The sequence below is a fragment of the Pipistrellus kuhlii genome, unplaced genomic scaffold (assembly GCF_014108245.1).
Source record: "Pipistrellus kuhlii isolate mPipKuh1 unplaced genomic scaffold, mPipKuh1.p scaffold_m20_p_41, whole genome shotgun sequence".
Lineage (NCBI taxonomy): Eukaryota > Metazoa > Chordata > Mammalia > Chiroptera > Vespertilionidae > Pipistrellus > Pipistrellus kuhlii.
In genome coordinates, this window is record NW_023425542.1 from 3,743,530 (window position 1) to 3,758,737 (window position 15,208).

At 54.3% G+C, this 15,208-nt stretch overlaps 1 protein-coding gene across 1 annotated transcript in view; it reads right to left on the reverse strand.

Moving 5' to 3' along the window:
* The window catches only part of EML1 (EMAP like 1), a 98,389-nt gene that overhangs the window by 56,766 nt on the left and 26,415 nt on the right, over positions 1-15,208 (reverse strand). The window contains 1 exon segment of the mRNA XM_036411759.2: positions 2,355-2,537. Within this exon segment, the coding sequence (XP_036267652.1) occupies positions 2,355-2,537 (183 nt within the window).

Below are 15,208 nucleotides of genomic sequence, written 5' to 3' on the forward strand. Positions count from 1 at the left end.
TACACTACAACACAAGCGCAAAACAGAGCCCTCAGCTCTGACCGCTAACCTTGAGGTGGGTGGGGAGAGGGGATCACTGAATATTTAAAAGTCAGAATGCCACATGTCCAGTCCAGTTCAGGCCTGTATGGGGATGGCCAGCCAGTGTAAAGTGAAACAATGTGGCCTTTTAGAAGCCAGAGGAGGTTTATCTAAAATCCATCTTCTCTAAAAGATTCCCCAACCAGATCAGGGCTACGGGGTGCCCGCTTTCCAGGCCGAGGGGCACGTGTGGGCAACGCGGGCCCTGGCAGCAACAGCACCGGCGCCGGTGAAGCGCGCCCGCCCCTGCTCCAGCGTCCGGTGTGGAGGGAGCGGCGGGGGAGCAGGGAGAACCAGGCCTCCCTCAGGGCCCACCCTGCATGGCCTCCAGGGTCTTTCTCCACTCCTTGCCCAGACCTTCTGGCTGTTCTGCTTTGATTTACTCTCTCATAAAGAGGAGGGAACGAGAAACATCGGCCATAACCATGAAAACAATGATTTCTCCTAGGAGTTTTATAAAAATCAGACTTCACTTTTTATTTTTATTTTAAATTCTCACTGGAGGATATTTTTTCCATTGATTTTTAAAGAGAGTAAACAGGAGGTGGGAGGAGGAAGAGAGGGGGACTATAACCTACAACCCAGGTATGTTCCCTTGACCGGGAATCGAACCTGAGGTCCTTTGGGCGCCGGCTGGCCCTCCAATCACTGAACCCCACCCGCCAGGGAGAACTTTACTGTGAATCAAGAAAAGGTATCGCCTGGACAGCCTTCTCTTATGATCCCGGCCCCCCAATTTTATAAAAATAAAGACATTGCAGAAGTTTTACATGAAGCAACTACCTCGAATGCACCCTTCAGGATACAGTAGTCATCAGAATTATTTTGGGAAAGCTGAGTAGGTCAAGCATACCTAGAATAGCTCGGTTTCTATTTAAAACGCCCGATTGCTCTGCCACTCAGGAGAGAAAGATTACTTAAAAGAATTATTCAAATTGCAGACGTTGCCGGCGTGGGTATCTCACAGGGCCGGGCGGTGAGGACCCGAAGGACAGAGAAACAGACTTCCTTCCACAGAAACGTGAGCACAGCCCTGTCTCCGAGCAGCAGCTTGCCCTGCGGGAGACAGGGCCCCTCCCGACTCCGGGAAAACACGGGCACTGGGAGTCACCTGTCAAATCCAAGTGAAATAAGGAACCAGGTTCCTCATTCCAAACCCAAAGGGACATTTTAAAGGGACATTACAGCCTGGCCGGCGTGGCGCAGTGGTTGGGCACCTCTATCTATGAACCAGGGGGTTAGGGTTCGATTCCCGGTCAGGGCACAAGCCTGGGTTGCCAGACTCCAACCCCAGTGTAGGGTGCGCAGGCGGCAGCCGATCAATGATTCTCCCGCATCATTGATGTTTCTATCTCTCTCTCCCTTCCTCTCTGAAGTCAATTTTTAAAAATAAATAAATAAAAGGACATTACAGGCCACAATCTCAAATGTTCTAACGGAAGGAATTCCACAGACAAGAGGAATTTAATTCCGCTTTCGAGTGCTGGCCACGCGGAAGAGCCATTCTGGCCAAAGGGGAGCCACGCGTATGGGCTGGGAGCAGACAGCAGGGCACTGGCTGGCTGGACAGAGGCTGTCAGGAGGCAGTTTATTCCCAAAATTTCCAAAAGGAGGTCACTACCAAGTGACTTAAACAAAACTACTGCTTTTGTCATGGTTTGTTCTGTGCCCCGGGGAGATGAAACCGGTTTCAATTTGCCAGAAGCCCCGGGGGCCCAGGAGCCTGGGGGCGGCTGAGCAGAGAAGGGGACAAAGGAAAAAAGGGTGCGGAAAAGAGGGTGCCCAGGAGGAGCTCACTAGCTAGTGTGTGTGTGCGCGTGTGTGCGCACGCGTGTGCACGTGAGTGCGTGTGCGTGTCTGAGGGGGCGAGGATAAACCTCAGGGCTCTGAGCTCCTCGGGGAGGGCTGGCTCCGAGCCTGGCGTGTGGCCCAGGCCCAGGTGTGAGGTGGGCACTGAGAGGGGCCAACGCCTCCCCAGGGCACCCCCGGGGGGGCGGGGTCTTTGCACCTGAGCTCTATTGCAGAGAATATGGACGAACAGCTGTCATGCCTCAGCCCACGGAGTGTTTACCGGCCACTGACAACTGACCCCTCTGGGCCGCACGTCACCAGCAGCACCAAGGAAACCCTGCCTGCGCTGCGGGGTGACCGTCCACGCGGAGGCTGAGGCATCTCGTTCTGCCGTGGGCTCCCGGCAGCATTGCAGTGGTGCGCCGGCCGGGCCAGGCGCCCAGGAGACCGACCCCCTCGCCTCCGGTGACGCAACCACCCACCTTTGGTAGGTCCTTTCCGGCTGAGCACGGCCTGCTGCTCCTCGGCGATGTTCAGCCGCCGCACCACATCCGCCAGCGCCGACTTCAGCAGCTGGATGTCGTCCTCCTGCATCTGCACCCGCTGCTCCAGGGAGGCGATGCGGTCCGTCACCTCCATGCTGCTCGCCGCCGAGGCGCTGTCATCTGAACCCAAGGAGAGGAGCGAGTGAGTCCCCACGCACACCCCAGGGGGGCCAGCCATCGCCGTGGCGAAGTAATTAAACCCCACGGGGACGGCCTTCCCGCAGAATCACGTGGGGCCTTTCCTACAAAGGGCTACGCTTCCTTCTATCGTACTACAGTCTTCCTCCGCCGTGGGAGTGCTCCTCATTGTTTATTTGTTACGAGAGGCCCGGTGCACTAAATTCATGCACTCGGCGGGGAGGACCCTCAGCCAAGCCCGTGCCCTCTGGCAGTCCGGGAGCCCCCAGGGGATGGCCGACCAATGGCTTAGACTCTTATCGTGGAGGCGGGAGAGGCTCCTACCGCTGAGCCTGGCTTCTGGCTGAGTGGCATTACCCTGTGGGAGCACACTGACCACCAGGAAGCAGCTCCTGCACTGAGACTCTGCCCCCTGGTGGTCAGTGCATGTTAAAGCAACTGGTTCTGCAGTTTGGTTGATTTGCATATTATCCTTTTATTGTATAGGATTATTATTTTTTAATTCTCACCTGAGGATATGTTTCTATTGATTTTTTGAGAGATAGGAAAGGAGAAACATCGATGTGAGAGAGAAACATCAGTTTCTCCCATATGTGCCCCAACCAGGAATCGAACCTGCAACCTTTTGGTGTACGGGATTGATGCTCCAACCAACTGAGCCACCCAGCCAGGGCCGTGCGCCTCATATTTTAAACTGTTTTCATTGTACTGCGCCCAGCTAGCTCAGTTGGTAGAGCATGCTCGGCTAGCTCAATCGGTAGATATCAGAGAACCTCGGAGGTAGAGGGGTACGCGAACCTGTCTATTCCAACTCCCCACACATTGCCCAACCCAGTGCACGTCTTCCAGCTGTTGCTCCAACAACACGCAGGTGGTCAGATAGTCACGCGGCCACACCATCCATCAGGCAAGACTTTTAGGGGCTGGCCACGCTGCCCCAGCAGTATGAGGGGTCAAACTGTGCGGTGTGCGTACCCGCAGCCATGGTAACCACATGTTCTTGTACGGAATCGCTGATTCCCATTCCTCCGCAGGTGCCCCAGGCCTGCGTGATCGTCCCTGCCTCCCTGACCCCCGCTTTATGCCGTTCTCCCCTGGGGCACCTCCCTCCCTGCTGAGGGCTTCTGTATCTGCTGTCACCTTTGGTTAAAGCATTTCTCAACCAGCTTTTCCCATAACCAAAGTCCCCGATCTTTACGTCTCCATTCAAGTGGGAGCCCTTCAGAGAGCCTTTTATTTATTTTTTAAAAATATATTGTATTGATTTTTCACAGAGAGGAAGGGAAAAGGATAGAGAGTCAGAAAGATTGATGGGAGAGAAACATCAACCAGCTGCCTCCTGCACACCCCCTACCGGGGATGTGCGCACAACCAATGTACATGCCCTTGACCGGAATCGAACCTGGGACCCTTCAGTCTGCAGGCCAACGCTCTATCCACGTAGCCAAACCAGTTTTGGCCAGAGAGCCTTTTAAACAGCCTTACTATTGCTGCCACCTGGCAATACCTCAACCTCCTTTCTCCCTTCAGAGCTTCGCTACACACTGACAGCTCCTGTGCCTGCTTCTGTCTGCGTCTCCTGGCTAACATGCGCACAGCACAGAGTCGCTCTGCTTCCAGGTACAGCAGACCCTGTGGGACAGCACCGCCTGCAGAAAGCAAGTGCTAGTTCAGGAAGTGGGCCCAGCAGCACAGACATTCTGACGGGGCTTTGCGCGTGCTTGGCGGAGGCCAACGGACAACGATGCCCTTTTCTGTGGACGGCCAGAGCTGAGCGCACATGACCGGGGAGGGCACATGTGGAAAACCGTCAGTTTTATCCCTAAGGAAACCCGAAAGTGATGTCCGAGGATGGTGAACACCAAAGAGCGCAGGGAAATCCCAGGAAGGAAAAAGCCAGAGAGGGGATCCCCAAACTGTCCGTTCACACACAGGGTCCCTCAGACTCAGCCATCCAGCTAACTAACCATCCAGCTAGCTAACCATCCAGCTAGCTAACCATCCAGCTAACTAACCATCCAGCTAGCTAACCATCCAGCTAACTAACCATCCAGCTAGCTAACCATCCAGCTAACTAACCACCCAGCTAGCTAACCACCCAGCTAACTGACTACAGAAGCTCAGGCGGGGGCTGGAGCCGCAGCCTAGAAACAGAGCTCGCAGTTCCAGTCCAACGAGGAAGGTCCCCCTGGGACACAGGAACAGCGCTCGTTAGAGAGAGCAGAGAACAGAGTGTCCGCCTCCGAACACTCATCACGCCCAGGTGCAACCCGAGGACACCCAGGGTGTCGAAGAATCAAGACACGGAACACATTCTCCAGAGAAGAGAAAATAAGATGAGAACAAACCCAAAATGGACAAAACACGGGCGCTAACAGCAAACACTTGGAGATCCACTTCCTCCAAGCACAGACAGGCCTATGAAAACAGGCTCCATGGCAGCAGCCATCAGGAAGATGCACATGAGCCCACAGTGCGATAGCACGGCACCCCTGCTGGAGTGGTTCAGACACAAAATGCTGACAAAGCCAAAGGCAGTGAGGATACGGGGCGAGGGCAGCTCTGCTGCCCGGCCGGTGGGCACAGTGACGGTCTGGCCACCCTGGAGAACGCGGTGCGGCTCCTCAGAAAGTTGAACATACACTTACCATGGGACCTCGCAATCCCCGGGCACCGACTCTGGAGACACAGCGCTCCACACGCATTTGGTAAAGATGGAAAACAATGCAGGTGTGCTCCACCTGGTGAAATGGACTGACGTGGCACACCCACACAGGGGAGTCCCGCACGGGGACAGAAAGAGTGACCGATGGCAACAGGCAATAATTCAGACGGCTCTCTCGGCATGATGCTGAGGCTAGGAAGCTGGCCTCCAAAGGTTACACACTGTATGACCCCTGTATAAGATTCCCACAAGACGGAGCTCCGGGGAACAGCGGGTCAGTGGTGCAAAGGGGGGGCGGGGAGAGAAGAGGGGCTCACACTGGGAGTTTGGGAGAGTACAGACAAGCTGTGTCCTGATGGTGGTGGCAGTTACAGGTATCAAGACTGTGCTAAAATACACAGAATTATCGCAAAGTGGGAATTTTGTTGAATGTTAAGCTAAAATAAAATAACTTTGTGAAGCCCTGGCTGGGTAGCTCAGTTGGTAAGATCACCCCTCAGCAAGAAGTTGGCTCCAGATGCAACACGAGGACCAGGCAAACCCCAGGAACACAGGCGGAGGAGGAAGAGCAGGGCTTCAGGCAAGCTTCTGAGCCTCAGTGAGTGAAGCAAGAATAAGAACAGTCACAGCAACCACAGCCTGGGCATTCTCGAGCTGAGTATTTGGTATAAAGTCAGTGAATGTTAATGACTTTATTTTGAAATCATGGACTTTCATTTTATTTTTGCCTGACAAAAGACTTCCCAAGGAAGCCTGGGAGCCTTCAAAATCTTTGCAGTGCCCTTTTAATACCACACACACACGTGCACACACACACAGACACACACACACCCCACACATGAACACATGCACACACACATGCACTCACATACACGTATGCACACCTCTACCTCTGCAGAAGCTCTCTTGCTTCCTGTTTCTGTGAGAAACTACAAGACCCAGGTACTTCAAGGCTGTTCGACCCTTTTCCCCGTGGTTTTAAGGCAAACACGGGATACTGCCTGCGGCTGAGCAGAAAAGCGGCCCCCGGTGACATGTGACACAACATGCTTCACAGCGTGGCCTGGGCGCTGGGCTCCGCGGTGCCAGGAGCCACAGGCAGGAAGGGTGCGGCCAGCGTCTGGGACAGCGGGGATGACAGAGAGGAAAAGACACACAGCCTTCTAGCAGCCCTCCTGGAAGCCGGGCACGATTGCCAAGGCCTAACCACAGAAGGAAAGATGATGATGATGGAGGCTGGGAGAGGAATGAGCAGACAAAACGATGCGCCTGAGGGTAGGACTTGATCTGTCCCGCTGTCGTCCCAATTCTATTTCACCGGGAGACCAGCTATTGCAACATTTGCCCATCACATCTCTGGATCAGATGTCATTGGCTCCTATATGACTTCACAGAAAGTGAACTAAAAAGGTAGCTTTAAGAAGAGTTTGTTTGCTACATCGTTTCAAAACCTTTCAGCAAAAAGGACCCTCGCCTTGGCCGGTGCGGCTCAGCTGGCTGGAGCACCATCCTGAGCACAGAAGAGTCTTGGATTCCATTCTGATGGAGGGCACACCTCGGGGATGCAGGTTCGTTCCCGAGGCAATGGACTGATTTTCACTCTCACACTGATGTTTCTCTCTATCTCTTCCTCTCTCTCACTCTCCAATCAGTAAAAAATATATCCTCAGGTAAGGATTTTGAAAGAAAAATAATAAAAGCTATTATTATCTTAAACTTTTCTATTAATTTCCATTAGTGTAAAGTGTTTCTGTTTGGAGTACTATACTGTGATACCACCATAGCACTGACAGTCTTCTAGGCCAGCAATCGCCAACCGGGGCTCTGTGGACACGGGTGGTCCGTGAGGTCTGAAAGGTTGGCGACCGCTGTTCTAGACTGAACAGTTCGGATTAGTTTCAGACAACATTCCCTCGCATGAAAGTTTGTCCTTTGATAGTTGAGATGAAAACTCATGCCCGGCTAGTGTGGCTCAGTGGTTGAGTGTTGACCCATGAACAAGGGTTCAATTCCAGGTCAGGGCACATGCCCAGGTTTCGGGCTTGATCCCCAGTAGGGGGTGTGCGGGAGGGAGGCAGCCGATCGATGATTTTCTCTCATCATTGATGTTTTTATCTCTCCCTCTCCTTTCCTCTCTTTGAAATCTGAAATCAATAAAAACATTAAAAAAAAAACCCACAAAAAAAACAACAGTGCATGTGTCCTCAGCTAGTGATCACATCTTAAAAATAAAAACCAGGAAAGAATAGTTCAAATGTTAAAAATCCACCAGTGGGGCCAGCGCCAGATAACTGTTCTCCAGGACACAACTTCCTAACACTCATTGCTGCCGGCAGTCCTTCTGGGGGTAATCCAGTGGGTACGTGGCTGATGGCAGACAGTAACCCTGAAACACCTGGCTTCTCACTGTACAGCTCACCTGTTAGGTTCCCACCAAAAGCGTGGAGCTGCCCCATGCTAAGGTCAGACTCCACAGGCAGGCCGGGTCCCACCCTCCCACCACCCACGTCCCTCTTCAGCGGTGGCTGTTGTTACGGTAAACCCTTCTCTCGGCTTTTCTCAGGGACACTGTGTAACTGCTTCTTAAAAGGTGCCATCAGCTTCTGCTTCTAGCCACGATGCAGTCCCAGCTGTCCTGCTTGAGACAGCTACAATGAAAAGCAAACCACACCACACAGACAGGGTGGGACAGCAAGTGCTCCCAGGAGGGAAGCAGAAAGAGGATACCCCCTCTAAGTTGGGGAGACAGAGCTGGAAGCCCAGAAAAGCCAGCAGGACTAGAGTTGCGGGACACAGGACTGAAGAGGAGGAGGCTGCAAAGAGAGGCAACATCGGGAATGGGGCTTCAGCTGAGGACTGGCCAGCGGGACGCGGAGGGCAATCCCCAGAGCGGGGAAGAACGACCAGTAGGGAAGAGGCAGACGCCAGGGCTCACCCAGCACTGGGGAGAGTCCCTCCACCCCCAGCCCGAGTGGAGACCACAGAAGCCAGTAGGCCGGGGAGGGAACTCGGAGCATTTCACCCGAGGCCGCCCGCTGGTCCCTGACAGAGCTGCTTCCGAGTAACTCACCCGCCGCCCAGCACGGAGCTCAGGGTGTCCACAGGAACCCCTAAAGGTCCGGCCCCCAACCTGGCAACGTGCACAGGCCTGGCACCCAGTCACCATGGTCAGGCAGGGAAACATGACCCACAGGCAGGAAAAGAATCAACCAAGCAAGACTAACCCAGAAACGACACGGTAATAAGTGATGAGACAAGGAAAATTATTGTAGATAGTTATTTAACTGGATAATGTCTGTTCAAGAAGCCTAGGAAAGGCTGGCTATGTAAGGGTAGGTATGAAAGTATGCATGTATGTATTTATTTTACATATATGCTCTATTTTATATTATGTATTTATACTACATATTCTACATTTTATGTTACATTTGTTTATATATATTTATGTTATATATACATATTACATACTTTTTAAAGTCAAGCTTCGAGAAAATGACAATGCACTGGATGAGATTAGCTAAAAAAAAGATTAGTGAACAGAAAGAAATAGCAACAGAAACTATTCAAAATGAAATGCTGAGAGAAAACAGATATGAGAGAGAGAGAGAGAGAATGGATGAATATGAATAAGAATAGAGCACCAGGGAGTTTGTAAGACAACCTCAAGAGTCCTGGTACCCATATAACTCACGTCCCAAAGGGGAGGGGAGAGGAGAATTTTAAAAATCTTTAGAAAAATAATGACTGAAAATTTCTCAAATGTGAAGAAAGTGCTAAATCCACAGATCAAGAAGTTCAGTGAATCCCAAGCACAAGAAACATGAAGAAAATCTCACCAAGGCAGGGCGGAGTCAAACCGCTCTGGACGGGTGGTGACCAGAGAGTCAGGCGAAGCAGGGACACAGCCCCTCACCTGTTCCCCAGTGAGAAACCCTTCCCCTGAGAGCGAACCTGGGACCTTCCAGTCCACAGGCCGACGCTCTAGCCACTGAGCCAAACAGGTTTCAGCAAGGAGTCCACTTTTTAAAGTTCCACACCTTTTGTTCAATGATGAAAAGATCATGCCATTTAAGAAATGGGCAAAGGACTTGAATGGACATATCTCCCAAGCAGTAAGGACACAAGGAGATGTTTAACATGGTTAGATATTAGGGAATTGTCAATCAAAGTCACAAACACCCCTCCCCCCCCAAACACACTAGGATGGCTACAATCAACACGATGGAGAACAGCCAGCTCTGGCGAGGATGCGGAGAAACGGGACCTCGTACGTTGCTGGGGGAAGGCAGGGCGGTGCAGCTTGTGGACAACAGTGTGGTGGTTCCTCCGGAAGTTAAACATGGAATTACCATTCCACCCCTAGGGTGTGCACCCAAAAGAATGGAAAACTGGGACTCGAATAGGCTTACACACCCGGGTGTTGTCACAAGGGCCGAAGAGTGGCGTGCCGAGTGTCTCCAGCACATTCACACACCACACATGCACGCCGGCCTCCTGGGTCCAGGCGCTCTCCGAGGCGGGGGCGCCGGCGAGGGCTGCCATGACAAAGCCATACCGCTGGGGGGGGGACGTAAACCACAGGAGTGTTTTCCTCCCAGTTCTGGCGGCTGAAGTCCAGGACCACGGTGTGCAAAGGGCTGGCTTCTCCTCAGGCCTCTCTCTCTCCTCACCACCTTCTCTGTTCTCAGCTGGTCCTCCCTCTTTACGCGTCTGTGTCCTACTCTCCCTTCTTATAAGGACACTGGTCCTACTTCACTAGGGCCCATCCTAGCAACCTCTTTAAAGACCCATCTCCGGCCGAAACCGGTTTGACTCAGTGGATAGAGCGTTGGTCTGTGGACTGAAAGGTCCCAGGTTCCATTCCAGTGAAGGGCATGTGCATTGGTTGGGAGCACATCCCCAGAAGGGGTGTGCAGGAGGCAGCTGATCGATATTTCTCTCTCATTGATGTTTCTAGTTCTCTATCCCTCTCCCTTCCTCTCTGTAAAAAAATCAATTAAATATATAATATATATATAAAAAAGACCCATCTCCAAGAAAGTCACTTTCTGAGTGACAGGGTTAGGGCTTCAACATATTGGCCCCTCACACACAGTGCTCACAGCACCAGCCCTTCCTCTGGGAGGGATGTGCACACACTGCTTCCTCCTGGCTCCCCCGGCCCCTGGGGATCTGCAGGCCCCGAGAGGCTCCATGTGGAGCAGGACCGTCGCCGTTGCATTTATTTTGCACCTACTGTGTGCACAATGCCTGGTTTTGAATGAATAAGGATGGGTGGGTTTACTGACACTGTCCAGGGCTGACACCAGTATCTGGAGCCGCCCTGACTGGTCTCCCCAGTGTCCAAAGCCACAGTGCCCATCTGTCCTTGCCACACGAAGGCCTTGGCTTGTAGGACGTTCCTGGTCACAACAGAGCCCTGAAGGCCCTCTGTGCCCGATTAGTTTCTTCCCTCTGGCACCAGTGTGGACTGCAGCCTTTCCCTCTAGAACGGAATTGCATTTGTAATACTCACAGAGCCCTCAAACAGCCTAAGTCATTTTTCTGCTCTATTTTTTTTTTTTTTTTTTTTTTTTTTTTTTTTTTAAGGAGCAGGGTGATACTGAAATCGAACAAGACCCTGTGTTTAAGGTGGTGGAGACGCCAAATTCAGGGAACCAGGGAAAGTCTCCATTCGAGGTGGGACCCGAGCCACGGCGCTCATTCCTGAGAGCGATGGGGACCGCGGGCTGTCGGCTGGGGCTTACAGTGACGATGCTGATGCTCCGGGCCACACTGCCGGCTCGGGAGGGAGTGGTCCGGTGGAATTCCTGCCCTTCTTCAGCGGTGCTGGGTGCTTCCTGGTTCCTGGGTCAACCACTGAGCCACACCTGCCAGGCAGGAACTGGTGCTAAACCCCGGCAATACCCTGGGCCACCAATCTGAGTCACGCAGTCATCAGCTCGCTTTCTTCCTGCTCCAGCGAGAAGGACCTGTTCCTCGACTTTGCTCGCTTGTTCTCTGTCCCTCTCCCAGGAGGACAGGGGTGGGGAGCCTTCCCTCGGCCCAGGGCCATTCAAGAGTATCAACTCAGTGGCTGAGCATCGACCTATGGACCAGATCACAGTCCATAGACATGTGCCAGCAGAATATCAGGGCACATGCCCGGGTGGGCTCGATCCCCAGGGTGGGATGTGCAGGAGGCAGACGATCAATGATTCTCTCTAATCACTAATGTGTCTATCTCTCTTTCCCTTTCCCTTCCCTTTTGAAATCAATAAAAATATATTTTAAAAAGGAAAAAAAAGTTAGTCTGCTATATTTGGTCAAACATTTAATTAGCTCCCCCCTAATGCCTTGGCAGAGCCAGAACAAAGGATTTCTTGGCCCTTATGTAGCCCCTGGACTGGATGTCCCCCACCCCTGCATCTACACTAATAAGAGAGTAACATGCTAATTGACCATACCTACACGACACCCGCCAGCCAATCAGGTGTATGTAAATTACCCCAGTAAAGATGGCGGGTCAATTTGCGTATGTAGGCACTGATCGGCCAGGGGTGGGGCGGGATGCTTGTGTCATCGCCATGGCAACAATGCAGGCATTCTGCACCACCCCAGCTGCTCCGGGCCTCTGGGCAGCGTGGGAAGGCGGAAAGGTGGCTCCAGGGGCCAAGAGAAAGAAGGCCGGTTCTTACACAAATCTCTGTGCATCGGGCCTCTAGTTAGGACAGAAGGGCCGGTGTCCCCAGGGCTAGAGGAGGGCGTGGCTTGCGGAGGCACTCAGTAAGCACGCCTTGGAGGAATAAGCCAACTCCCACGTCTCCAGTGCCTGTGTGGTCCACACTTTGTCTGCATACATTGTTTCACTTGCTTCAGGAACTGGTCCATCACTCGATCCAGTTTCATAGATGGTGGCAATTCAGGCGCCGAGAGGGTCCAGACGTGAGGCCTCATGCAGATGTCACGAGGCCGGCCCTGACCCTCTGCCACCCCACACTGCACAGGAAGGACTGACCCTGCCGCCCGAGCCCGGCCAGGCTCCCGCGGGGCCAAGCCCTTCTGCTGGCAGCAGGGGCTCCAAGTGGCAATTTTATAACAAGAAATGGAGCCGGTGTGAAAGACGCTGGTTACACCTCCTAAGCCAGCCCCCTCCCACCCCCTGGAACTGAGGGGCATGGCAGGATGGCAAGGCTCCAACTAGAAAGGCGGGGTGTGTGTGTGTGTGTGTGTGTGTGTGTGTGTGTCTTGGTGGTGGCTTCAGAGGGCCTGGCATGCAGGCATGCGGGACCAGCCTGTCCAGGCGCTGACACTGCACTGTGAATCCAGAAAGCACAGATGGACTGGACCGGCGACAGCCAGCTTGTCTGGCAGGGCAGCACAGGCCAAGGAGAGGGGGTGTCAGAATACGACGAGGCTAGAGAGCTGTCAGCTGCCTGAAACGGGGCCCAGAGGGATGGAAACAGGAGACATGGTGGGAGGAGGGAGAAGGGAGCAGGGCTGGCCGGCCATCCACCCATGAGCCGCCTCCACTGCTGACCGAACGGCACACTCAAGCTCCAGGGCCTGCATGAGGGACCGCAGGGTGACGGAAGGAAAAGAGATGGTGCTTTTAAAAGAAACAGACACAAGGGAGGCAGAGAAAGGAGAGGGAGGAGGGCGTATTATGGGAATGTGAATCAAAGCAATCAAACAGGTCCTAACCGATTTGGCTCAGTGGACGGAGCATTGGTCTGCAGACTGAGAGGTCTCAGGTTCGATTTGGCCAAGGGCATGTACCTTGGTTGCGGGCACATCCCCAGTAGGGGGTGTGCAGGAGGCAGCTGATCGATGATTCTCTCTCATCGATGTTTCTAGCTCTCTATCCCTCCCCCTTCCTCTCTGTAAAAAAATCAATAAAATATATATATATATATTTTAAAAGGAATCAAACAGGAGATAGAAGGGGTGAGTGGACAACCGAACTCTACCCCTCACCCCCCAGCTGGGGGCTCAACTTCCTCAGAGCCCGGATGGGAATGAGAATGACATGAGCCCCGTTAGCAGATGACACCTGTGCGAGCACGCTGGCCAGTGACCGCACCTTATAGCTGTACGGGAACATTGCCAGTGTCAGCTCCGACGCTGAATGTCGTTACATGGTCATTCACCGACTACCAGGGTCCCCACGCTCATGGGCACACAGGGTCCCGTCATTGGCATTCACAAACTCCCCTGAGAGACAGTGCTATGGCCCAGAAAGGTGTGGGGCCAAAGGAGGGGGGGAGAGGAGGAGGCTAGGGTGCTAATGTGGGAACGCACTGAAGGGGAGGCAGCCCGCCTCTGCTCAGATGCCAGCGCTCTGTTCGCCCTCGCTTGCAGGCGCCGCACGGCTGCGGAGCGCTTGGTGATAGAAGAGCAGCCGGAGCTGGCTGAGCGCGCCAGGCTGGCCGGCTGCTCCGGCTGCTCCGGGCGACGACGTGGCATCACCGGAGGCTGCACGGCTGACTCCCTGCCCCCCGGCGGGCAGCGCCTCCGCCGGCTACCTAACCGCAGACACACTGACTAGCGATGGCTGTGGTTAGCCACAGACGTAATCAGAGACCACAGACATGCCAGCGAGCAGGAGTGCAGGGCGGACGCGATCTGCATGCTGGTCGGAGCGGCTCCCATTCCATCCATCTCTCCCGTCACCTGGTGCAGACGCCCGGAGCTGGCAGAAACCAGAGTCTCCTTCTTCCCACCCAGAGGCGGCCAGGGCGGTAAACAGAGAGCCGGTCAGACCGGGCCAGGGTCCCGTTACCACGAAGGAGTCCTTTAACCCCGGACTCACTGTCCTCGTTTGCACAACAGGGACAATGACCTCACGGGGTCACTGCCGAGACCTCCGACATACAGAGCTCTCATCGGGGCAAGAGAAACGTACAGCCTGTGAGAATCCCTCTGCAAGGACCGCGTTCCTTATCACCCGGCCGCCGCTCCAACCAGCAGCCGATACGGGGCAGGGTGCCTCCTGAGGCAGCGATTCCATGGTTAGGAAGTGTGCTGGTGTTTTAAAGACATGTTCTTATTTACTTATTTATATATTTATTTATTTTAGAGAGAGAGGAAGGGAGAGGGAGAGATAGAACATTGATGAGATGCGAGAGAAACATCATCGATCTGCTGCCTCCTGCCCGCCCCGCACTGGGGAGGGAGCCCTCAGTCAGGCCGGTGCCCCTGACCGGGAATCGAACCGTGACCTCCTGGTTCATAAGTTGACGCTCAGCCACAGCCACACCAGTGGGGCCGTGCTGGCTTTGCAAAACTCGCAGCTGAGATCCACCGCGGGACCTTTGAGAGGCGCCCCCACGTGCTGCCTCCCCACGCGTCCCGGGCCCTGGCACTGCTGCTCCGTACGCGGGGAGGCAGCTAGCTGCCTGGCCGTCACACCGAGCACGCTGCCTATGGAGCGGAGCGAAAGGAAGACGCTCTTCACTCTGGGCCCACCCCTGGCTCACCGCCGACCAGAGGGTGGGAGCTTTGCAGAACAACCCGGGCCTGGGAAGCGGCAGCACCTTTGGGAGCCGGATGCTGCCTGACCCCCCGACGGTCACCAACAGCCCCCTGGCTCTATGTATGAGTAAGATCTGCCCAGGGAGTCCCTGTTTTTAGAGCAAAATCCCACGTGGGTCAGAGCGTTCAAAGGCAGGACGGACTCCAAGGTCTGAGACCCCGGCCTTCCGTGCCCACCTGGAGGGCTGCAGGCAGAGATGGGCACACCGCCTCCACCGGGAAAGCCCTCCCCGCTCCTGGGATGGCGGCCCCTCGGGGAGAAACAGCGGGGACTTCCTCTCCCCCGCCCCGCCCGAACCCACGCTTCCCTCGTGTCCAACGAAGACACACCTGTCCAATTGGGCCGGACCGAGAGGCCCGAGAGACCCTGAGGGCCGGGCATCCGAACAACGGCCCTCCAGCTGTCACCTGGGGGCGCCGGTGCCAGTCCCACGATCGCAGTGCCCAGCCCCACGACGGCAGTGCCCTGTCTGTG